At 45.0% G+C, this 25809-nt stretch overlaps 1 protein-coding gene across 1 annotated transcript; it reads left to right on the top strand.

Annotated features, from left to right (window-relative positions):
* The first annotated feature begins 301 nt into the window (after nucleotides 1-301).
* LOC126106864 (cuticle protein 64-like) lies at nucleotides 302-22049 on the top strand. Its single transcript, XM_049913266.1, has 3 exons — nucleotides 302-467; nucleotides 14748-15038; nucleotides 21641-22049. Exons 1-3 carry the CDS (start codon nucleotides 456-458, stop codon nucleotides 21899-21901), a joined length of 564 nt encoding a protein of 187 aa, XP_049769223.1. The 5' UTR covers nucleotides 302-455; the 3' UTR covers nucleotides 21902-22049.
* Nucleotides 22050-25809: the final 3760 nt, after the last annotated feature.

The raw sequence follows: 25809 nt of genomic DNA, 5'->3' as shown, positions 1-25809 counted from the left end.
GCCTATGCCTTATTGCCAGATGGGGAGGGCGCAGCTGATCTAGACTAGGCCATGGAAGTCGCAATAATAGTAAAGCAGTATTTCTGAAGTTTCGGCTACAATACTCATCGTCAGAAGCCTAAGCCTTATAGCCAGATGGGGAAGGCGGCAGCCCGCTGCGACGGCGGTTCGACATCGCGTGACCGGAATCCGCGTCGCGCCCCAGTGTTTTTTGCACGTTTCTCCCGTTGCCGCCGGCCGTAGGAGTGAGTGATATATCCTTGCGGGCGAATTGGCGCGACGGTCTCGCCTTTCACCCCGTCCTGTCCCGTGGCGCGGCGTCCAGCTCTGTGAAAGGATACGGCGCGCTCGTCCGGTCTCGCGAAACTCTGGCCGGTATATATAGCCACGCCGGTCAGCTCGCAAACATCAGTCCGCCACCACCAGTGACAGCAACACCTTACCTCACAGCCAACATGAAGGTCCTGGTGAGTAAACAGTTGCGAAATTCTAGCGTTCTCGTAGGTTGTGGTGTACCCGCCGACCAGTATCGGACGGGCAGAATTCATTGTCCTGCAACAAAACCTGTACCGTACTATCTAACATATATGGGTATAGCTGCCAACAAAAGTAGCTGCAATTCTTCAGGATATTTAGACTGATTAGTGACTGACTTGTGGCGGGGTACGGCAAGTTGTTTGGGACACAGTTCTCGACTATCACAGATAGCCTAGTTTGTCCCCAGGTGATCATCTTGGGACCATTTCTACTAATGCTACACGTTGCCCGTTGCGGATATACATTAATGTAGCGTTATAAATTTCCCAAATGATCACTTACCTAGCCGGCCGTTGTGGCCGAAGGGTTCTAGGCGCTTCAGTCCGGAGCCGCGCTGCTGCTACGGTCGCAGGTTCGATTCCTGCCTCGGGCATGGATGTGTGTGCTGTCTTTAGGTTAGTTAGGTCTAAGTACTAAGTTCTAGGGGACTAATGACCTTAGATGTTAAGTTCCATAGTGCTCAGGGCCATTTGAACCATTTTATTACTTACCTATGAGGAAGAAACAAAATACGCAGCCTGATCTGCTACAGACTGTCTCTCCTATAGATCGTCGGGGGCATTTTCTCTGGTATTTCTGCAGATATTTGCAATTTCGTTTCTCCTGTTTGTGGCTAGTGTCAGCCCAAACAAATTCTGCTTATCACGTCTTCCATACGACGCCCAGCGTCGACGGTATGAGTCGGTTTGTTTCCCGTTTCAAACAAAATTATTTTTGAAACGAAATCTTGCCTTCCCACTCGAGCGCTACTAGAGTAATCTAGTGCGATGTTCCTTCTACCGAAGTGTATTAACACGAACAGCAAAACACGAAGAATAATCAGTACTTCAGCAGAGAGTGACCAAGACGCTTCTGCGTGGCTGTAGCATTACCGCCACTGCTCGAGAAATGATTATTCTTCGTGTTTTACTGCCCCCGTTAACATTTATCTATAAACAAATGGGGGGCAAAAGATTAATTTTGAACTGCACTCTCGAACGGCACGTAAAATTCCACTTCAAAAATCGTGTGTAAGGGGAAACAAACCGATGCCTTCCTCCATCGACGCTGGAAGTCGCATGAAAGAAGTGATAATCAGTATTTCCTTGGGCTCACTCCAGTTGCATGTTGAAAAAAATTAAATCGCACATATCTGCCGAAACACCACAGAAAATGCGCTTGAAACTCTTAGGAGAGACACGCTGTGTAAGTTATAGCTAATTAGCTGCAAATGTGCGAAAATGTACCAGTAATTTTCTCTTGGTTCTGTGCCTACTTACAAATACATTAAAGTCCCTCATATAGGTAATACTTCAACATCTAGGGGTATGAAATGCAAGAAAGTCTAGCCGTATTTGAATCAAATGGCAGGATTTGGTTTATAAGGAAACTAGAAAGCTGTTGAAACTTCCTGGCAGGTTAAAACTGTGTGCCGGGCCGAGACTCGAACTCGGGACCTTTGGCTTTCGCGGGCAAATGCTCTACCATCTGAGCTACCTAAGCACGTCTCACGTCCCGTCCTCAAAGCTTTACTTCTGCCAGTACCCCGTCTCCTACTTTCCAAACTTTACGGAGGCTATTTCGTAGGAGAGCTTCTGTAAAGTTTGGAAAGCAGGAGACGAGGTACTGGCAGAAGTGCAGCTGTCAGGACGGCGCATGAGTCGTGCTTGGGTAGCTCAGATTGTAGAGCATTTGCCTGCGAAAGGCAAAGATCCCGAGTTCGAGTCTCGGCCCGGCACACAGTTTTAACCTGCCAGGAAGCTTCATATCAGCGCACACTCCGCTGCAGAGTGAAAATCTCATTCCAGAAAGCTGTTCTTCGCATATTAAAACTGATATCTTATGGATGACGTCTGTCACGGAGAATAAGATATTTTTATGAAAGTCAACAGTAGATGGTAATCATATGTAAATAAGGGCTTGTTGAACAGCAGAATGGTTTCGTCATTAGGTCGACGCTGAAATGTAAGTTTTCCAAAAATGTCGTGTCTAAAGAGGGAAGTTATATGTAGAAAGAAAGGTCACGAGAATGGTTATTGGTTCACACACATCAATGGATATACTCGGAATAGCTGCGCTGACTGACAGAGTAATTAAGACACCACCTACCTCCACAAAATAACGAATTTTCTAGGCTTACGTTTGGCTGATGCACCTAGAAGTAACAACGAAGCTACCAATATTCCTCTAAAGCATATATTAATTATACATGTCAGAGACGCATACAACCTGTCAGTCCTCCTAATTCTTCATTGGCCGATGTAGCAGAAAGTATATGTAACATGAGGAAAATGAAAAGTATCCTCTCCCATACACTTTACAGAGATTTGGAGGATGTAGATGTTAGGGTGACAGTGAAAGAGCACTACGTGGAGGGCATATTTGGTTTTAGAAAGCGCGTTGTATTCCAGAAATAGGCTCGCAATGCTAAAAGTTTTGACATTTTTTTTCATAGAACGTAGCCCTATTTGGATGCGATCTGTTTTCAGTGGAGCGAAAGATAGACACGGAATTGAGATCCGGTTGTAATTTTTTTGTTGCCGTGTGTTAAATTTTGTTTGTATTAGATCTCAATGTTCAGTAGACAACAATGTCATTAGAGATTGAACACTAGTTCGTGCAGAAACAATCGGGGAATAGATTTCCCCACTGTCTCGACATAAACGCAGTGGTACTCACTTGCAGTGATAAGCACAGCCCACGAAAATCCTAGGTTTGATAGCTCTTAGTCTTTAAAATAGCGCTGAAAAGGATATTTTTATATTGCCGTTTCTAATCAGAGCACTTCGTTCTTCGTCTTCCGTTCTGATTTTTCCGCCCCGTCCGCGTGATATATTACCCTCTCTATAGGACATCCATCACCATTTTACAATGTCGAACGCATATTCTAGGTTGACAAATCCTACGAACATGTCTCTAAATTTCTTGATCTTACTCCCTTTACCTTCCATAAAGCCAGACTTATCGTTACCTAACAGTTGCCTAGTCTTCTGTTCCATTCTTCCGTGTATTGTTCGCAGTCAGCAGCTTGGATGAATGAGCTGTAAAGTACAGGGTGTTTCAAAAATGGCCGGTATATTTGAAACGGCAATAAAAACTAAACGAGCAGCGATAGAAATACACCGTTTGTTGCAATATGCTTGGGACAACAGTACATTTTCAGGCGGACAAACTTTCGAAATTACAGTAGTTACATTTTTCAACAACAGATGGCACGGCAAGTGATGTGAAAGATATAGAAGACAACGCAGTCTGTGGGTGCGCCATTCTGTACGTCGTCTTTCTGCTGTAAGCGTGTGCTGTTCACAACGTGCAAGTGTGCTGTGGACAACATGGTTTATTCCTTAGAACAGAGGATTTTTCTGGTGTTGGAATTCCACCGCCTAGAACACAGTGTTGTCGCAACAAGACGAAGTTTTCAACGGAGGTTTAATGTAACCAAAGAACCGAAAAGTGATACAATAAAGGATCTGTTTGAAAATTTTCAACGGATTGGGAACGTGACGGATGAACGTGCTGGAAAGGTAGGGCGACCGCGTACGGCAACCGCAGAGGGCAACGTGCAGCTAGTGCAGCAGGTGATCAACAGCGGCCTCGGGTTTCCGTTCGCCGTGTTGCAGCTGCGGTCCAAATGACGCCAACGTCCACGTATCGTCTCATGCGCCAGGATTTACACCTCTATCCATACAAAATTGAAACGCGGCAACCCCTCAGCGCCGCTACCATTGCTGCACGAGAGACATTCGCTAACGATATAGTGCACAGGATTGATGACGGCGATACGCATGTGGGCAGCATTTGGTTTACTGACGAAGCTTATTTTTACCTGGACGGCTTCGTCAATAAACAGAACTGGCGCATATGGGGAACCGAAAAGCCCCATGTTGCAGTCCCATCGTCCCTGCATGCTCAAAAAGTACTGGTCTGGGCCGCCATTTCTTCCAAAGGAGTCATTGGCCCATATTTCAGATCCGAAACGATTACTGCATCACGCTATCTGGACATTCTTCCTGAATTTGTGGCGGTACAAACTGCCTTAGACGACACTGCGAACACCTCGTGGTTTATGCAAGATGGTGCCCGGCCACATCGCACGGCCGACGTCTTTAATTTCCTGAATGAATATTTCGATGATCGTGTGATTGCTTTGGGCTATCCGAAACATACAGGAGGCGGCGTGGATTGGCCTCCCTATTCGCCAGACATGAACCCCTGTGACTTCTTTCTGTGGGGACACTTCAAAGACCAGGTGTACCGCCAGAATCCAGAAACAATTGAACAGCTGAAGCAGTACATCTCATCTGCATGTGAAGCCATTCCGCCAGACACGTTGTCAAAGTTTTCGGGTAATTTTATTCAGAGACTACGCCATATTATTGCTACGCATGGTGGATATGTGGAAAATATCGTACTACAGAGTTTCCCAGACCGCAGCGCCATCTGTTGTTGACAATTGTAACTACTGTAATTTCGAAAGTTTGTCTGCCTGAAAATGTACTGTTGTCCCAAGCATATTGCAACAAACGGTGTACTTCTATCGCTGCTCGTTTAGTTTGTATTGCCGTTTCAAATATACCGGTCATTTTTGAAACACCCTGTATGAGTCCACCAGATTTCTCTCGCTTTGCTATCTCAGTCATTTCAGACACGCACGGAGTGTTAACAATAGAGCGCTCCTTAGTGCACGCCGTTGTCTCACACTGTTGCACATGCGGCTTTATTCAGGGAAAAGTATCGTCCGATTTCTTTACAGCAACGTGAGTTGTGCATACGAGTCCGAACCACAGAACTCGAAATAGAGTCGCAGACATCACTCGAGGGAAAGCAATGCCCTGTCAAGTAACATGTAGTCTGGGTTTGGTATTGTTGATGTGTGCAGTCTTTGCACAGAGCTTCCTTGGAACACTGTCATCGATCCAGAGCACCTGTACCGGATACACATTCATGCGAAGAAAGGGCGTTATTCAGGGTGAGCGTTGCATAACTGTTTTGTAACGCAGCGCTAGGCTCACTGCAGATTATATAAACTCGTGCAGTCGCTGAGTTGTCGTAATACTAGTAACGTAGCAACAGTAAAAACTTGCTTCAGTGAGAGTAACTGGTGTTGACTGAGCGAGATAACAAGACGCGAAGAGTGGACGATGTTTGCCCCTCCCGCTATACCAGGCGTATTCGGAAAGTAAGGTCCGATTAGGCGCGAATTGGAAACCACTGTGAAAATCCGATGGAACTTCCCACAGACGTGTCGGGCAGTGTCGATTCGTTTCACGTCGCTCTATTCAGTTCAGAGCGCAGAGTGATCAGACAGAAATGCCCAAAACAAGAGTGTCTACATCTACATCTACATCTACATTTATACTCCGCAAGCCACCCAACGGTGTGTGGCGGAGGGCACTTTACGTGCCACTGTCATTACCTCCCTTTCCTGTTCCAGTCGCGTATGGTTCGCGGGAAGAACGACTGCCGGAAAGCCTCCGTGCGCGCTCGAATCTCTCTAATTTTACATTCGTGATCTCCTCGGGAGGTATAAGTAGGGGGAAGCAATATATTCGATACCTCATCCAGAAACGTACCCTCTCGAAACCTGGCGAGCAAGCTACACCGCGATGCAGAGCACCTCTCTTGCAGAGTCTCCCACTTGAGTTTGTTAAACATCTCGGTAACGCTATCACGGTTACCAAATAACCCTGTGACGAAACGCGCCGCTCTTCTTTGGATCTTCTCTATCTCCTCCGTCAACCCGATCTAGTACAGATCCCACATTGATGAGCAATACACAAGTATAGGTCGAACGAGTGTTTTGTAAGCCACCTCCTTTGTTGATGGACTACATTTTCTAAGGACTCTCCCAATGAATCTCAACCTGGCACCCGCCTTACCAACAATTAATTTTATATGATCATTCCACTTCAAATCGTTCCGCACGCATACTCCCAGATATTTTACAGATGTAACTGCTACCAGTGTTTGTTCCGCTATCATATAATCATACAATAAAGGATCCTTCTTTCTATGTATTCGCAATACATTACATTTGTCTATGTTAAGGGTCAGTTGCCACTCCCTGCACCAAGTGCCTATCCGCTGCAGATCTTCCTGCATTTCGCTACAATTTTCTAATGCTGCAACTTCTCTGTATGTTACAGCATCATCCGCGAAAAGCCGCATGGAACTTCCGACACTATCTACTAGGTCATTTATATATATTGTGAAAATCAATGGTCCCATAACACTCCCCTGTGGCACGCCAGAGGTTACTTTAACGTCTGTAGACGTCTTTCCATTGATAACAACATGCTGTGTTCTGTTTGCTAAAAACTCTTCAATCCAGCCACACAGCTGGTCTGATATTCCGTAGGCTCTTACTTTGTTTATCAGGCGACAGTGCGGAACTGTATCAAATGCCTTCCGGAAGTCAAGAAAAATAGCATCTACCTGGGAGGCTGCATCTAATATTTTCTGGGTCTCATGAACAAATAAAGCGAGTTGGGTCTCACACGATCGTTGTTTCCGGAATCCATGTTGATTCCTACATAGTAGATTCTGGGTTTGCAAAAACGACATGATACTCGAGCAAAAAACATGTTCTAAAATTCTACAACAGATCGACGTCAGAGATATAGGTCTATAGTTTTGCGCATCTGCTCGACGACCCTTCTTGAAGACTGGGACTACCTGTGCTCTTTTCCAATCTTTACAAATCTTTAACATATTGCAGCGTGTCAGCAACTGTGAAATGTACAGCAAATAAACAATGTTTTCAGCCTTCAGTTGCAAGGTAATTTTACTCGTTTACCTAGGTTTCGATTCCAGTAATGGAATCTTCTTCAGAACAACAATGAAATTATTTTGTGAGCCAAACACTGGCCATGTCACAGATTAAACATTAAAACATTAAAGACGCATAATCATAAGATTATGTCAGTCAAAATTAAAACCATTAGGGCGAACGTAGACGGAGCTGCGCCGGCCATAAATCAGGACCACACGTAATCTGTGACATGGCCAGTGTTTGGCTCACAAAATAATTTCATTGTTGTTCTGAAGAAGATTCCATTACTGGAATCGAAACCTAGGTAAACGAGTAAAATTACCTTGCAACTGAAGGCTGAAAACATTGTTTATTTGCTGTCTTTTCCAATCATTTGGAACCTTCCGTTTCTCTAGAGACTTGCGGTACACGGCTGTTAGAAGGGCCAAGTCTGTGGATCTGGTGAGAGAATTCGCCTGAAATTATGCAGCCCGCGTAACGTAAATGTCATACATTTCTTTCTCGAAGACAATTTTCAGCCGCATTTTTAGGGGCAATGAAGACGCTCCTGCAGCGTTTTCGATGGGAACTGTTTCATCACCCACAATACAGCCCTCAATTGGCTCCGTTATTCATCTCTGCTCACGTGAACCGCTGGCTACGATGACAACATTTTGGCACAAACAACGAAAATCAGACCGGTGTTGAGAATTGGCAGAAAGCACAGGCGGCTGCTTTCTGTGAATGATTGACTAAGTTAGAGCGGCGATTATTTAGGGAGGTAGCTGTAAGGGGTAGCTAACTGTTGCGAATTAAAAAAAAATGGATTTTTCAGTGCGGTTTTCATTTTGTGACCGATGGGGCCTTGCTTTCCGAAGAGCCCTCGTATGTTGTTCTTTCTTCATTGCAACAATTTCATTTGCGGCTATGGCATATATTTAAGGGATGGTTAATAGACAGAAAACGATTCGTAAGAAACCAGACAGTGTTGCATAAATCGAAAACTTGTGTCTTTTCGATACAAAGCTCCTCAATTTTAATTTTTGCGTTTACTTTTTTTATTGACTTGGTACTCAGCACCCTTCCTCACAATGGATAGACCGAAGCGTCCGCATATTAAAACCTGAATTTAGTTCCACTATCAGACTGATGTTTGCTAATGCATTATCGCTTTTCCGTCCGCCCCGATAGCTGAGTGGTCAGCGTGACGGATTGCCGTCGTACGGGCCCGGATTCGATTCCCGGTTGGGTCGGGGATTTTCTCCGTTCGAAGACTGAGTGTTGTCTTCATCATCATTTCACACTCATCCGGCGCGCAGGTCGCCCAATGTGGCGTCGAATGTAGTAAGACCTGCACCAGGGCGGCCGGACCTGCCCCGAAAGGGGCCTCCCGGCCAATGACGCAAACGCTCATTTCCATTCCACTGCTTTTCCAAATTGAACTATCGCATTATATACTGATGTGACAAAGTTATGGGATAGCTACAGATATATGGCTGTGAGCACTATGGGACTTAATAGCTAAGGTCATCAGTCCCCTAGAACTTAGAACTACTTAAACGTAACTAACCTAAGGATTCGAACCTGCGACCGTAGCGGTCCCGCGGTTCCAGACTGTAGCGCCTAGAATCGCTCGGCCACATCGACCGGCCCGGTCTGGGTAAAATGGTTTAAGGTGCAGAAACCAATCATTGCTGAGACGTCAGGGTGCCCATAGAATCGCGACTAAAAGTCGCCATTCAAGGGCTAAAACAAGCAGAGTGTCAGACCATTACGTATCAAGGGCTAAAACAAGCAGAGTGTCAGACCATTACGTATCAGTACCTTAGCCGGTAAAAACGGAACCCTTATACGATCCCTTTGTACTTCGCCCCTCTGTCTGTCTGTCTCTCACTCCTTCTGGTTCCTTCTTTCTCAGGAAAAACTTAAACTTGTAAGTTAACGGAGTCAAAAGGTACGGTCATTTACGTCACATATTTCAATATTTACAAACTCACTCGTCAAAACCTACTGCGTACTTCCCGTTGACCTAGAATAATGAAATTTGACAAGAAGCAATGTTTCATAGTACAGGTAAAGGAAAAAAATCCGAAAACTGTCCATTTTTAATTATAATTTTTTTTGGTCAATTCTTGTACATCTGTCTCTCCATGTTAAGACTCCATATTATCAGGAACGGGTAGAAGTATAAAGTTAGAATTTTTGTCGGGAACTAAGGTATGGTCTGGCTCTGTGAAATGAGCCTCTAAGTTAATTAAATCGAAAGATACTGCTATATATGTCACATATTTTGTTACTCGTAAATTCACTTCGAAAAATCTATAGATGCAGTAGGTAAATACATATCGGGCGCGGCGGTCTAGCAATAAAGTGCGCTCCTAGAAACTGAGAGGTCGCGGGATCGAATCTCCGTCGGACTACTGATTTTTCGTTTTAAACAGGCGTTCACCGCTCAACGATGTGAGGAGTCGCGAGAAACAACACGTGGTTCGGGTTCCACGTTAAACTGTGAGACCTCTTTCACCAGTTGAATAATTGGGATAAGTCAGGGATACGCAAGTCGCCGAAGTGGTGTCCGACAGAAAGACTTGCACCAGGTGACTGAACCACACGAAATTATTCTCTATTAACGTAGTTAAGTTTTTACGGAACCCTCAGACCACAATTCCTACTCCCATCAGTCCAGATTTTCTTTCATGTCATCAGTAACCTAATTAGTTTGATACTTCCTCTCTTGTACCAACCCCCATCATCTCAGGGTAGCGCTTACACCCAACACTCCCGAGTTTTTGTAGGATACATTGCAGTTTGTGTCTTCTCCTGAACTGTCTCATACCACGGGAGTTGTTCCCTGGTGTCTTAACAGATATCCTGTCATCCTGTCCATTCTTAATGTTTTGCGCATTTAATTTCACTTACATCCAACACTCTCGAGTTTTTGTAGGATACATTCCAGTCTCTGTTTTCCTCTAAACTGTCTGATACCACGGGATGTTCCCTGACAGTCATTCCGTCCATTCTTAATGTTTTGCACATTTAATTTAGTTGCAAACAGCGTCACCAGCCGTAATAAAATTCTTGAAGGAAATAAAGGTTTCTGGATCGACTATTTTCCTCTCCCCCAGTATTCTACACCTTCTCATTTCCTACGACTGCGCTTTCTTTTCTGCACACGTATGTAAGAATCACATCAGAATTGCTACGATTCTGTTCTTCTCCGTTTTCCTGGCCACGGAAAGTTAAAACATGTGGGTGCAGCAGTGGTAATCATAGACTCCTTCAGCAAAATAATTCAGTTAGTGTCAAACATTTTCGTATATTAATGGAAAAGTTTCTGCGATTGTGCGGCGCACTGAACCAACTACGGAATTTGTCGAGGTTTCGATCGCTTCTGCATCGGTCCTCCTCAGGGCGGTTAAATTACAATGCACAAGCTTTGATACATAGGGCATCCGCAACTGAGAGAAATGATAATTAATTCAGAGAGATCCGCTTCATTTGTACTAATTATTTATTCAAATAAATATTACAGCTGAAGCTGATCTCTCTAAATTAATTAAATTACAGTGGTTGAAAGTGGATTAAGAGCACGATTATCCCTGATAAGTTTCTCACGTATCGTTCCCCGCTGACAATTTTCTCTGTAGTTTATTCACGTCCATTTCGTTCTCTATCCAGGTACACTTACGGACCGGATAAATTCTTAAATATCCGTGTGCGATTCGTTGATTCAGCGCGTCTAGTATAAATGCTCAGACTAAGCGCTTTCAGAAAAATGCGGACGCATGCCCTGGGCGTAAGAAGACTCTGGAAATATGGAGCTGCTTCCAGCGCTCATAAAACGGAAACCACTTTCTAAACCAACGGGCAAGTCCCAGAGAAAACAACGGAAGTCGAGGTAATAACCAATTCCTATCCCCCATCCCCCTTCTTTTCATGCTATAGTCCTATCCTCCCCTTTCCCCCCCCCCTCCCCCCCACCTCCCCCTACTCGACCGTCGCTGTCACAGGAAAGCAAATAGCTGACCGTGACGTAAGAGCGAGCTACTTGCCTTGGGCTGTCTGCAGAGTTACCAAGCCATTCGCTTTTCCGTCTTCCTTGAAATCGGTCAGCAGTGCGACTTACGCCACGTGTAAAAGTTACTAATTTACTTAATTTTTTATTTCTATACATTTATCGACCGTCACGCCAGATCTGTGGTTAGGTTCAGGACTTCCTTCCGAATGAAACTCGGCAGATCGTCTTAACAGAATGAAATCGACGGATTTAAAGGTAATTTCGGGGCTACCTAACGGAGTGTTACAGGGACACTATTGCTTGGAACATACAGGGCGATTCCGTAATGAGAAACTTCCAGACATGACGGACAAGACTGAATGTATCAATTTGAGGTAAGAGAACCTGGTCTGGAAACGACTGGTTCGGAAGTTGAAAGCGAAAATCTTATATCTCTTGCAGTGTTAAATATCTACTGGTACTGTTGTTGCTAAGCATCTATCAAAATGAAATGAAATGATCGTATGGCATTGTTGGCCGGGAGGCCCCATGCGAGAAAAAGCAGTAAATAGACCAAAAAAGAAAAAAAAATGTGTAGTAAACATGAATACCTGAAGCTCTATGAGTATTTCTTCATCTTAGCTACTGCGAAACACATCTCTGCTACTGAAAAAATGAACGTAGCTCTTAGACCGTGCATTTTAGAGCGCATATTTATTGACCTTCTTTTATTGTTTTGGCTCACACTACCTCCTCCAGAAATTTGGAAATCAAAGTTATTGCCGTAGAAAAGATGTGCTTCACAGTATGTTCAAGGTAAAATGTTCAAGGTGAAATGATGTGATAAAATTAACTGATTACATTGCTATCCTGAGTGAAAGTGAAGAAGAATTACACGATCTGCTGAATGGAATGAGCAGTCTAATGACTACGGAATATGAATCTTGAGTAAATCAATGGAAGACAAAGTAATGCGAAGTAACAGCAAGAAGAACATCAGAAATTAAGGAATTCTGCTACCCGGGCAGCAAAATAATCCATGACGGACGGAGTAAGCAAGACATCAAAAGCAGACTAGCACTAGCATAAAGGATATTCCTGGGCAAGACAAGTCTACCAGCATCAAACATAGGGCTTAATTTGGGGAAGAAATTTCTGAGATGTGAAACATGGACTGTGGGAAGCCCGGAGCACGAGAGAGTAGAAGCATATGAGATGTGGTGCTACAGAAGAATGTAGAAAATTAGATGGACTCATAAGGTAAGGAATGACGGGGTTCTCCTTAGAATCGAAGAGGAAAGGAATGTATGGGAAACACTGACAACAAGAAGGGACAGGAGGATCTCTGAAGAAATCAGCGAATAACTTCCATAGTACTAGAGGGAGCTGGAGAGGGTAAAAACTGTAGAGGAAGACAGAGATTGGAATACATCCAGCAAGTAGTTGAGGACCTAAGTTGCAAGTGCTACTCTGAGCTGTCACAGGACAAGAACTCGTGGCGGGCCACTGCATGGGGGCTTAATTAAAATAAAGATATAAGAATGCAATGCAAATACTTTTTAATTTTCTGTCGCTGTATGTCCGATTACGCTGTTTCGTAAACGGCTGGCCCTGACTAGTTCTTGTACGCAATCTGACTGCATGTAACAACCACAAAGAATGAAATGAAAATTTCAGTTAATACAATTAATTAATTAAGTCCCCAGCAACTATAAAACCTACGAAACCAACAAAGCACAAGTGTAGCTGTTCTGTATGTGGTAGTATGACTCAACGCACATCTGGCACGGTTCTTCTTCAACAAGACAAGAATTTTTAAATACCAATTATACTGACGTGACAAAAGAAAATTACAAATACTATAATTGTGCAAGAAAACCAAAATTACACTCTAATACAAGAACACACGCCAGATGCTTTGTTGACTGAACCTGTAATGACACATTATTCAGGTCACTGAAAGAATAAAAGAATAAAAGAAAATACCTCCATATATATCGACGAAATGCACTCTGACCATTACAATATCTCCATTAGAACATCATCATCTCTCCCATCAAACCACTGCATAAAACATGGAACAACACTCTCCACTACCGCATCTCACTCTGACTTCAGCTACAAGCAGTGTCCACCACAACTTCTCGGCAAGAACTGCCTGTCGCTGCGTCTCAATAATCACTGCCAGTGGAGGCGGCGGAACAATACTCTCTGGCGCGATTTCTGGCGCTGTGGCTCAGTGTAGCCACCTTTCACCACATCAAGCCAGTCAGAGGACTGATGACATCAAAGAAGCAAATAGACTGAAGGAAATAGTTTTCCTGTGCTTCTGTCGGTCGTTGTTGCTACTGGCATGGTGTCTGAAGTATGTAATGCGATAAATGCTTATATCCGAACAGTGATTACGTGGGAAAGTAACACAAAAACGTAGCTTCAGGGCTTATTTAGGTACTCCATTTCTTTATTTATAGTCAAAACTAAAGTACGCTGCTTTTTAGGCAGCACTCATTTCACCATGATATTGAAAACATAGCTATTCCGAATAAAATCATTTTGAGTAATAGGTGCGTCATTATGAAACACTAAAAATGAGTAAAATATCGACGTCTCGGCCGTCTTTGCAGCGTTCCTCTTCAAGGCGACTAACTGCTAGGCCTTTCCCTATAGTTATTTCCATTGTCAGGCGGCCATCGACGTCCTGTTCTGGAATGCGATAGGAAAATTCGGAGTAAATGACGGCTGATTGGTGAGCATCAGCGAATCGGCAGCTTCTACTCCGGAGTAGCGTTTTCGGACAGCGAGACGATGATGCTGCGGGGCAGTTCTCTTCTGGCCGTTTTCTTGCTGTCGAAACCGAGTCACGTGGAGCTGCTGGCTGGGGAATGGCCGTAGCCCGCTGCACTAGTATCACTCGTAGCCATCCTCCGTGTTTGAGAAGCACAGGAAATAGCACGATACCTCAACAGCAACCTCTACTTCGAATTGTTCAATGGAATCCCAGAGTGTGGCTTCAGTAGCCACCTGAGGATCGAAATACGTAGGGGAAGACCAGCACCAGAATCCAACAGTTAGTAACCCTGTGGAGGAAAGCTGCAAAGTCTGTCGAAACGTCGCTATTGTAGTTATTGTTAAGAGTCTCACACTCAAAATTATTTTATGGGAATGCAGGTATTCACGACCAATTTCACTGACCAAACCTTGTCGGGTTATCAGACTAGTCGTTGTGCGGTATTGTCGCAACGTTTCGACGAATTTCGAACTCGTCATCTTCAGGGGACGTCACCACTTCACTTGAAGATGAGGTGCAGGAACTCGTGGAAACGTTGCGAGATCGCTGTGCCACGACTTGGCTAATAACCCGACAACATTTTACCAAGAAAACGATTTTGTCAAATTGACTCTTGCCTTGGAATGCTACGAACGTATACCTATGGTTTCCTGGACATACAACTGAGGTACCAACAACTTTGCCTTTGTTCCCAGGCTATCGTAGTGCTGGCTCTGGCCACAGTGGCCTTTGCTGAGGAGGAGAAGAAGCAGGAGAAGAGAGGCCTGCTGGGTCTGGGATACGGAGGCTACGGAGGTTATGGAGGTTATGGAGGCTACGGAGGCTACGGAGGCTACGGACACGGCCTGGCCCTGGCTGCCGCCCCCGCAGCCATCGCCGCCCCCGCCATCGCTCACGCCCCCGCTGTCGCCGTCGCCCCCGCCCCCGCAGTGGCCGTCGCCCCAGCCATTGCCCACGCCCCCGCTGCCGTCTCCACCGTCTCACAGGTACGTACCCTGCGCCGTCTACCACTAGCTCCTAAGTTTCGATGCTCGTGGGTACCACTCTACCGGGTATTCCAGATACGAGGTATGGCTAGAAAAAAACCGGACTAGTACTGGTGAAACAATAAAACGAATGCAGTAAGGCTGAAAGTCGCGTCGCCTGTTACGTGACTCTCGCTCCGCCTACTGCTCGAGTTTCATCTGCCTCCTGCACTCAGTCTGCCCGTGGCGTCTGTTTTAAGTAGTTGACGTTTTGTCTGTGCGTCGGAAAATGTTGAGTGTACAGAAAGAACAGCGTGTTAACAGCAAATTTTGTTTCAAACTAGGAAAATCTGCAAGTGAAACGTTTGTAATGTTACAACAAGTGTACGGCGATGATTGTTTATCGCGAACACAAGTGTTTGAGTGGTTTAAACGATTTAAAGATGGCTGCGAAGACACCAGTGATGACACTCGCACTGGCAGACCATTGTCAGCAAAAACTGATGCAAACATTGAAAAAATCGGTAAACTTGTTCGACAAGATCGCCGTTTAACAATCAGAGCAGTGTCTCAGTTAACAGGAGTTGACAAGGAAAGTGTTAGGCAGATTCTTCATGAAAGTTTCAACATGAACAAAGTGTGCGAGTGTCATCACTGGTGTCTTCGCGGCCATCTTTAAATCGTTTAAACCACTCAAACACTTGTGTTCGCGATAAACAATCATCGCCGTACACTTGTTGTAACATTACAAACGTTTCACTTGCAGATTTTCCTAGTTTGAAACAAAATTTGCTGTTAACACGCTGTTCTTTCTGTACACTCAACATTTTCCGACGCACAGACAAAACGTCAACTACTTAAAACAGACGCCACGGGCAGACTGAGTGCAGGAGGCAGATGAAACTCGAGCAGTAGGCGGAGCGAGAGTCACGTGACAGGCCACGCGACTTTCAGCCTTATTGCAAAAAAATGGTTCAAATGGCTCTGAGCACTATGGGACTCAACTGCTGTGGTCATAAGTCCCCTAGAACTTAGAACTACTTAAACCTAACTAACCTAAGGACAGCACACAACACCCAGCCATCACGAGGCAGAGAAAATCCCTGACCCCGCCGGGAATCGAACCCGGGAACCCGGGCGTGGGAAGCGAGAACGCTACCGCACGACCACGAGATGCGGGCAGCCTTATTGCATTCGTTTTATTGTTTCACCAGTACTAGTCCGGTTTTTTTCTAGCCACACCTCGTATACAAACTTATATGGCACATCAGGAATACAACAAGCATCAGTAATCACATAGGAACCGGGGGTTGCAAACGCCACGAGAGGGCGCTACGGTCACAGTGGAGGGTGTTGTACAAACATGGGCGGAGAGCACGGAGACCGTCCCCATTCACGCCGTCAAAGGGTTGGCAGTAACATGGCTAGCTACAGGTACCGCCAAATGGCTGAGCTGCATCTGACTTATGGCGCGGCCAACTGCAATGGGCGAGGAGCTGTGCGAAATATCTCGATAGAAAGCTGCCGTGCCAGACATTATTGGTCACCCCACATCGCCGACTGTTCGAAACCGGCTCGTTCCATGCGCACAAGCTGGTCACCAACAGCCAACACGAACAGTTGGCAAAGGAAGAAAGCGTTCTGGAAAAGGTGCAGCGTACGCCGACAACAAGTACACGAGTTGCATCCCGCTCTACTGACGTCCTCCAACCCTCCATCTGGTGGATTATGCACGACGAAGGACTGCACCCATTTTATTTCCAGTGCGTCCAGGTACAACCAGGTGACTACACCAAGCGAAGGCGATGTGCGCGGCGGTTTCTGCAGCCCGAAGCTTCCTCGCTTATCTTACAAGCTTACAAAACGCTTGTTCGTCCGATTCTTGAGTATTGCTCATCAGTATGGGACCCTTACCAGGTTGGATTAATAGAAGAGATAGACATGATCCAGCGAAAAGCAGCGCGATTCGTCATGGGGACATTTAGTCAGCGCGAGAGCGTTACGGAGATGCTGAACAAGCTCCAGTGGCGGACACTTCAAGAAAGGCGTTACGCAATACGGAGAGGTTTATTATCGAAATTACGAGAGAGCACATTCCGGGAAGAGATGGGCAACATATTACTACCGCCCACATATATCTCGCGTAATGATCACAACGAAAAGATGCGAGAAATTAGAGCAAATACGGAGACTTACAAGCAGTCGTTCTTCCCACGCACAATTCGTGAATGGAACAGGGAAGGGGGGATCAGATAGTGGTACAATAAGTACCCTCCGCCACACACCGTAAGGTGGCTCGCGGAGTATAGATGTAGATGTAGATGTAGATGTAAAGTATGGACTGCCATCGTGAGAGACTGTTTAATGGGGCCGTATGTTCTCCCGGACCGTTTTCCTGGGAGAGGTTCTGTCCGACATGCTGAGTCATGTTCTCATGTTTTTGTCGCCGTATTCGATTTCAGCACTATGCAGCCCACGTAACATAAATGTCATGCTTTTCTTTCTTCTAGCCAATTTTCAGCCGCATTCTATAGGGGCAATGAAGATGCTCCTGCAGCGTTTTCGATGCGAACTGTTTGACCACCCACAACACAGTCCTTAATTGACTTCATTGTTCATCTCTGCTCACATGAAGCGCACAACGAAAATCAGACCAGCTTAGAGAATTGGTGGGGAAGCATAGGCTGCTGCCTTCTGTGACGAGGGTACTGGAAAGTTTGTACAGAGCCACAAAAAATTTCTAAGTTAGAGTGGCGATTATTTAGAGAGGTAGCTGGATGGTGTACCTAACTGTTGCGAATAAAAAATTTTTGATTTTCACTGCGGTTTTCATTTTGTGACCGACGGGGCCTTACTTTTCGAAGAGCCCTCGTGTGTTGTTCTTTCTGCACTGCAACATTGTCCTTTGCGGCTATAGGATATATTTAAGGGATGGTTAATTCGTGAGAACCCAGACAGTGTTGTCTAAAATGAAAACTTGTGTCTTTTTGATACAAATGTCAAAGTCCCTCAACTTTAAGTGAAAAAGGGTGTTTTATATTTACTTGGTACTCAGCACAGTTCCTCACAATGACTAGACCGAACTGTCCGCATGCATAACATTCCATTGGAATTTCTAAAATCACTGGGGAAAGTGGCAACAAGTCATCCACACAATTCCGAAGATAGCAAGAGCCGACACGTGAGAGAATTATAGCACGACCTGTTTAACAGCTCATGCATCCAGTTACTGATAATAATATTATAGAGAAGGATGAAAAAGAAAATTAAACATGCCTTAAATGATTATCAGTCTGGCTTCAGGGTAGATGAAGGCACCAGAGAGGAGAGGCAGTTCTGACTTGCGGTTGATAAGGAAGTAAGACTAAAAAATCAAAAGGCTCTTTCATTGGGTTTGTCGACATATAAAAAGGAGTCGACAATCTCAAATGGTGGAAGACGTTCTTAATTCTGGCAAAAATAGGGATAAGCTATAGGGAAAGACGGGTAATATACAACATTTACCATTTCTGCAGAAGTCCAGAACGAACCTTCACAGTGAACGTCCTCTTCATCGCTTATCCTTAACGTATGGACTAGCATCGTCGGAGACTGTTTAATGGGGCCGTATGTTCTCCCGAACCATATTCCTACGAGAGGTTCAGTCCGACATGCTGTATTATGTTCCCATGTTTTTTCGTCGACGCATTCGATTTCAGCACGATGGAGCGCCTCGAATTGCAGCAGAGAAGTGAGGGCACATCTGCAGGCAACCTTTTCCGGCCGCTGAATAGGTCGCGGTGGCCCAGTCCCATGGCCACCAAGATCACCCGATCCGTCCCCAGTCGATTCTTTCCTCTGTGTGTGTGTGTGTGTGTGTGTGTGTGGGTGGGTGGGTGGGTGGGTGGGTGGGTGGGTGGGGGTTTGTGTGTATGAAACACCCGTCACCTGTTACATCGCCGGAGGATCTAGTGGGCGGCATTGTTGGAACACCAGGATGTCTTCGAGATACACCAGGTATCCTTGTGAGGGTGCACCGTTCAATCCAGCGTCGATGTCAGTCGTGTCTTGATGGATCTATACAAAACTCTGATGACCTGCTGTAGTGGGTGAGCATTTGTAGCATATGAGTAAACAACTGCAACGCTATGTAATAGTCCTGGATGGCCTTTGCGACCCCATTTTCCTATGTGACTAACTGTCCTTGTTGTATGCTCGATGTGCTCTGCCAGTTCGTAAACATTTTCTTACCGTCTCACTTGCCCGGCACCCCACCAGGCAACAATGAATGTTGCAGCGGGCAGTGGTCATAACGTTTTGATTATTAAAATACACATTGTTTCAAAATGAATGTACAGATTTTAATGCTTTGTAGCATTCACTATATTGAATTTACAACTATAACCAATACGCCAAATGAAAGAGTAATTCAAACAGTTTGTCTTACAAGAGTTGGATGTGAGCACCTGTAGTCAGTCACACATCGAGTCAACGGACGGCTTCTTACCAAACCTTCATCGTTGTGTCTAGAGTAATTGTTGCAACAATGCTGTTTCTATAGTTGGGTAGATAATCTGGCACATAAACATCATCCTTTATGGAATCCCCCCCCCTCCCCCAAAAAAATTAAACTCGCATGGCCTCAAGTCTTCTATGAACGTAGAGATCATGAAAAGCACGCTGTTATTGTCCCCCTTGCTGCCAATCCAGCGGTCGGGTGTAACGTCGTTTAATCAGTAGTTAAGTTACGCCAGCGAAGTGGAGCACGACCTTGCTGCCAAATAAATTTCCGTCATTCAACTCCTTCCAACTAACGAAAGAGCCCATCGAGATAAGAAACATCAGTTGCAGTTGCTTTAGCGAGGAAGAAAGGCCTGTAGACTTGCCACTAGAATATGCAACGAGAAAAATTCGACTTAGAGCAGTCTCGTTGCAACTATTTAATCCCACGGGGACTTTATGCCACACATTTTATGTTCACATTTTCACTTAAGTGAGGTGTCACTTCATCACTGAAGACGACACGGTCCAGAAAATCTTCATCCTAATGCAGCACCATTTCGTTTGCAAAGTTGGCATTTAAACTGCGGTCTGTAGGCTTTAGAGCTTGTAACAACTACAAACGATAGTGATGTAGTTTTAAGGGTCCCCTTAAAAATGACCACAGAGTGGTCAGTGGAATTGCTAATTCACGACTATCATTACGAACTGATTACTTGCGGCTACAGGTCAATGATTCTCAATCGTTCAACACGTTCTGCAGTCACTCTTGGTCGTTCAGTACTATTCCCTTTGCGTAAAGGTCAACAAAACTGTTCCAGTTGCTCATTTACTCGAAGTGTTGTTTATAATTTTAAGCTCAATGTAATAAATCTTGAAACGCATATATTCATTTTGAAATGCCCTGTATTTCATAGCGTCAGTAGATCTATCTATATCATGAACCCGCTCCAGCTACTGCCGGGTCTGGGTGCTGACGAGTCCTCTCCATTTGGCTCGGTCCTCCCACCACTTTTCCTCCTCCACTTGCTGCCAGGTCACACCTCTCCTTTCTACAGATATTCTCACTCCCATTTTCCACCGTGTTCTTGGGCGCCCTCTAGGTCTTTTTCCATCCATCTTTAGTTCTTCCATAATTTTGAGGAGTCTCTGCCCACACATCCTCTTAACATGCCCGTACCATCTTAATTCTTTTTTTTTTCAATTTCTTCTCTCATACTTTCTTGTTTAAGGTCCCTTCTGATATCTACGTTCCTTACTCCGTCCATTCTTGCTTTTCCCTTAACTGCTCTGACAAATTTCATTTCTCTTGCTTGCAGTCTGCTCCAGTCCCTTTCTGTCACTGTCCATTTTTATCCTCCATAGGCGACAATAGGGGAGTAGTAACTCTTATAAATAAGGAGTTTTGCTTTTTCTGAAACTTCCTTATTCCAAATCAGGTGTTTTATTGTTTGGTGCAAATTGCCTCCCTTCTGTAACCTCCTATTAACCTAGTTGGTTATTCTTCCATCACTAGATATTTACTCCCTAAATAAGTAAAACTGTCTACCGCTTTGAGGGGTTCTCCATTCAAAGTAATATTTCCGCTGATCCCTTTGTCTCTTCCAAATACCATTACTTCACTCTTATCTTTATTTATTTTTAATCCATACGTTTTCATTATTTCCTTCCACGCTTCAAGTAACTGTACATCTACCTCTTTATCGCCCCATATTACCATATCATCTGCAAAAATCATCTTTTTGTCTTTTTCTTTTAGTGCATCTTTAACTGCCCTATTGATTCCCTCCATCACAACATTAAAAAGTGCAGGAGATAGAATACTTCCTTGTTTAAGTCCCTCTGTTATTTCGAAGTATTCAGAGTTCCCTTATGATGTTCTAATTCTACAATTGTGTCCTTTGTACATTGTCTTTGTTACATTAACGTATCCATCTTCTATTTCTATTTTCTTCATTTTCGTCAGTAGATATAAGTCATATTTAAGCTTAATCAGGATTACTTTCCTGAACAGTCAGCTGGTGTCACTGTGTGCCGATTATGCTCTATGACGGTACGGTGGCCTTGTAAGAACTATTTTCTGTGCAGTGCACAGTTTGCATCCAACCCTGCTATAATTGGTGTTCCCCTGCTTGTGGTTACAGGTGAGCTACGGCACCACCCACTACGCCCCCGCCGTGGCTAAGGTGGCCGTCGCCGCCCCCGCAGTCGCCGCCCCCGTGGCAGTCGCCGCCCCCGCCATCGCAGCCGCCCCCGCCATCGGACTGGGCTACGGCCACGGGCTGGGCCTGGGATACGGGCACGGACTGGGTCTGGGATACGCCGCCGCCCCCGCCATCAGCCTGGGATACGGAGGATACGGACACGGTCTGGGATATGGTGGTTACGGATACGGACACCATTAGGGCCTTACGGTGCGCCAACACCATGACACGGCTTCCACAGCCACGAACATCGCCCATCACTGCTCCCATCGAAACTGCACCTCACCCTCGAATTTCATGTGAGACCACCAGAAAGTCAATAAAAACATTACTGTGATTAATCACCAAAGATTGAGTTTACATTTCTTTCGTAACCCACCTCCCTTTTATCCTGCAACGGCTGCTGCATGTCGTCCAAAAGACCAAAGTTATCAGCTCCAGAAATCCAGTCATCATTCAGCGTCAGTAAAGAGACGGTGTGTTTGGAAGATATTACTCACACAATGTCAGCCAGGGAGCTGTGGCCAAAGAACTACAACACCTACGAACTGTTACTCAGACTGGAAAACTCGTTTTCTATCTGCATCCAGTAACGCCTGTGGGCTGTGGATGACATGATGGCCGGTCGGTATCGTTAGACCTTCATGGTCTATTCTAGTGGAGTTTAGCTTGGTTTATTAAAGGTGTGGCGAAATAATATCTACACTACTGGAATTAAAATTGCTACACCACGAAGATGACGTGCTAAAGACGCGAAATTTAACCGACAGGAAGAAGATGCTGTGATATGCAAATGATTAGCTTTTCAGAGCATTCACACAAGGTTGGCGCCGGTGGCGACACCTACAACAAGCTGACATGAGGAAAGTTTCCGACCGAATTCTAATACACAAACAGCAGTTGACCGGCGTTGCCTTGTCAAACGTTGCTGAGATGCCTCGTGTAAGGAGGAGAAATGCGTACCATCACGTTTCCGACTTTGATAAAGGTCGGATTGTAGCCTATCGCGATTGCGGTTTATCGTATCGCGACATTGCTGCTCGCGTTGTTCGAGATCCAATGACTGTTAGCAGAATATGGAATCGGTGGGTTCAGAAGGGTAATACGGAACGCCGTGCTGGATCCCAACGGTCTCGTATCACTAGCAGTCGAGATGACAGGCATCTTATCGGCATGGCTGTAACGGGTCGTGCAGCCACGTCTCGAACCCTGAGTTAACAGATGGAGACGTTTGCAAGACAACAACCATCTGCACGAACAGTTCGATGACTTTTGCAGCAGCATGGACTATCAGCTCGGAGACCATGGCTGCGGTTACCCTTAACGCTGCATCACAGACAGGAGCGCCTGCGATGGTGTACTCAACGAGGAACGCGGGTGCACGAATGGCAAAACGTCATTTTTTCGGATGAATCCAGGTTCCGTTTACAGTATCATGATGGTCGCATCCGTGTTTGGCGACATCGCGGTGAACGCACATTGGAAGCGTGTATTCGTCATTGTCATACTGGCGAATCACCCGGCGTGATGGTATGGGGTGCCATTGGTTACACGTCTCGGTCACCTCTTGTTCTCATTGACGGCAGTTTGAACAGTGGACGTTGCATTTCGGATGTGTTACAACCCGTGGTTCTACCCTTCATTCGATCCCTGCGAAACCCTACATTTCAGCAGGATAATACACGACCGCATGTTGCAGGTCATGTACGGACCTTTGTGGATACAGAAAATATTCTACTGTTGCCCTGGTCAGCACATTCTCCAGACCTCTCATCAATTGAAAACGTCTGGTCAATGGTGGCCCTTCAACTGGCTCGTTACAATACGGCAGTCACTACTCTTGATGAACTGTGGTATCGTGTTGAAGATGCATAGGCAGCTGTACCTGTACACGGCATCAAAGCTCTGTTTGACTCAATGCCCAGGCGTATCAAGGCCGTTATTACGGCCAGAGGTGGTTGTTCTGGGTACTGATTTCTCAGGATCTAAGCACCCAAACTGCGTGAAAATGTAATCACATGTCAGTTGTAGTATAAAATATTTGTCCAATGAATACCGGTTTATCTTCTTGGTGTAGCAATTTTAATGGCCAGTAGTGTACAAGCTATTTACTACAGTCTTCACGAATGACGAACAAATTAGACGTGCACAAAAGAATTACCAATTAAAAAATAGAAATATTTGGAGAATTCTTGGACACAGGAAAATAACAGATGATCAAGGCAAGCCTGTATACAGACTAAAAAGAAACAAAGAAGTGTATACGAAGTGCAGCAAAATTACAGACGAAATTAGAAAAAGAAGATGCTCCTTTTATGCTCACATCATGAGGATGAACCCGAATAGGCTTACAAAACAAATATTTTCGTACATCGCAAATCTAAAAAATAAAAATTTATGGTTTATCAACACAGAAAGAGATCTAAAAGAAATGGACATAGATCAGGAAACAATATTTAACAGAAACCTTTTTAGAAAAAAACTGAATTCATTCACGGGTTTCGGTGTGAAAATTAAGAAGACTTGTGGAACTAAATGGTCTGAAGAGAGAAAAGCCGCCTTCAGCGCAAGAATGAAAGAAGTGTGGACTGAGAGAAAGAAGACTTCCCAGAAGCGCAAGAAATAACTGTTTTCACGGTCTTTAACGGCCAAATTTGTATAATAATAATAATAATAGAAATATTTCACAATTTTTAGGCCTAAGGTATTCCTGTATCTTCCTGGTGGAATACCTTAGGCCTGCCAAGGACGCTCGCAAACCATTGGAAAAATCTGGAGTGTATAGGATCCCATGCAGCTGTGGTGATGTTTATGTGGGTACCACCAAAAGAACTGTTTCTAAACGTTTGGAAGAGCACAAGGGAAATTGTAGAAGAGGAGAAACGGAACGATCAGCTATTGCGGAGCGTGCTTTCCAGCCAGGGAACCACAATATTCGTTTCGAGGAGACGCAAGTACTAGCGGCCACGAGCGGATATTACGAAAGGCTCTACAGGGAGGCAATCGAAATCGCTAAACACCCAAATAATTTCAACCGACAGGAGGAGGGTGTGAAATTAAACGGTATATGGATGCCGGTGTTAAAGAAGATGTGTACCGCTCGTCCACTACTGGGTGATGGCAACGGCGATCGACGGCGACGGACAGCGGCCAATTGCACTGACGTTTTCAAAACACGTGACGTCACGCCGCGGCGCGGGGGCACGCGGACACGGAATTTAGCGGCAGTCAGTAGCGAGCCAGTGTGTGTGTTGGACCTTCCATCGAGCTACGGACCCCCTTGAAGATGTCTCCCGCAGTCGGAGACGAAACGTTGGGAATCACCACAGAATTCATCAACCGACCACGGCATAACAGCCCGGATAATTATAATGGACATGAGGGGATCTACATCTACATGTACATGGATACTCTGCAAATTCCATTTAAGTGCCTGGCAGAGGGTTCATCGAACCTCCTTCACAATTCACTATTATTCCAATCTCGTATACCGTGCGGAAAGAATGAACACCAATATCTTTCCGTACGAGCTCTGATTTCCCTTATCGTGGTGATCGTTCCGCCCTATGTAGTTCGGTGTCAACGAAGCATCTTCGCATTGGGAGGAGAAAGTTGGTGATTGGAATTTCGTGAGAAGATTCCGTCGCAAGAAAAACGCCTTTCTTTTAATGATTTTCAGCCCAAATCCTGTATCATTTCTGTGACACTCTCTCCCATATTTCGCGATAATACAAAACGTGCTGCCTTTCTTTGAAGTTTTCGATGTACTCCGTCAGTCCTACCTGGTAAGGATCCCACACTGCGCAGCAGTTTCTAAAAGAGGACAGACAAGCGTAGTGTAGGAAGCCTCCTTAGTAGGTGTCCTGAAAATAAAAGCCTTTGCTTAGCCTTCCCCACAACATTTTCTGTGTGTTCTTTCCAATTTAAGTTATTCGTAATTGTAATACCTAGGTATTTAGTTGAATTTACGGCTTTTAGATTAGACTGATTTATCGTGTAACCATGACCTCCATGGTACTAGAGGGAGCTGTAGAGAGCAAGAATTGTAGAGGAAGACAGAGACTGGAATACATCCAGCAAATAATTGAGGAGGTAGGTTGCAAGTGGTA

This window comes from Schistocerca cancellata, chromosome 10, assembly GCF_023864275.1.
Source record: "Schistocerca cancellata isolate TAMUIC-IGC-003103 chromosome 10, iqSchCanc2.1, whole genome shotgun sequence".
Classification (NCBI taxonomy): domain Eukaryota; kingdom Metazoa; phylum Arthropoda; class Insecta; order Orthoptera; family Acrididae; genus Schistocerca; species Schistocerca cancellata.
The sequence above is the reverse complement of the archived record's forward strand: the minus strand, read 5'-3'. Positions and strand labels throughout refer to the sequence as shown.

Bases quoted from the DNA above. Each gene is read 5' to 3' on its own strand.
- LOC126106864 (XM_049913266.1), top strand. The intron at 15,039-21,640 runs GTACGTACCCTG...TTGTGGTTACAG, and splicing joins CCGTCTCCACCGTCTCACAG to GTGAGCTACGGCACCACCCA.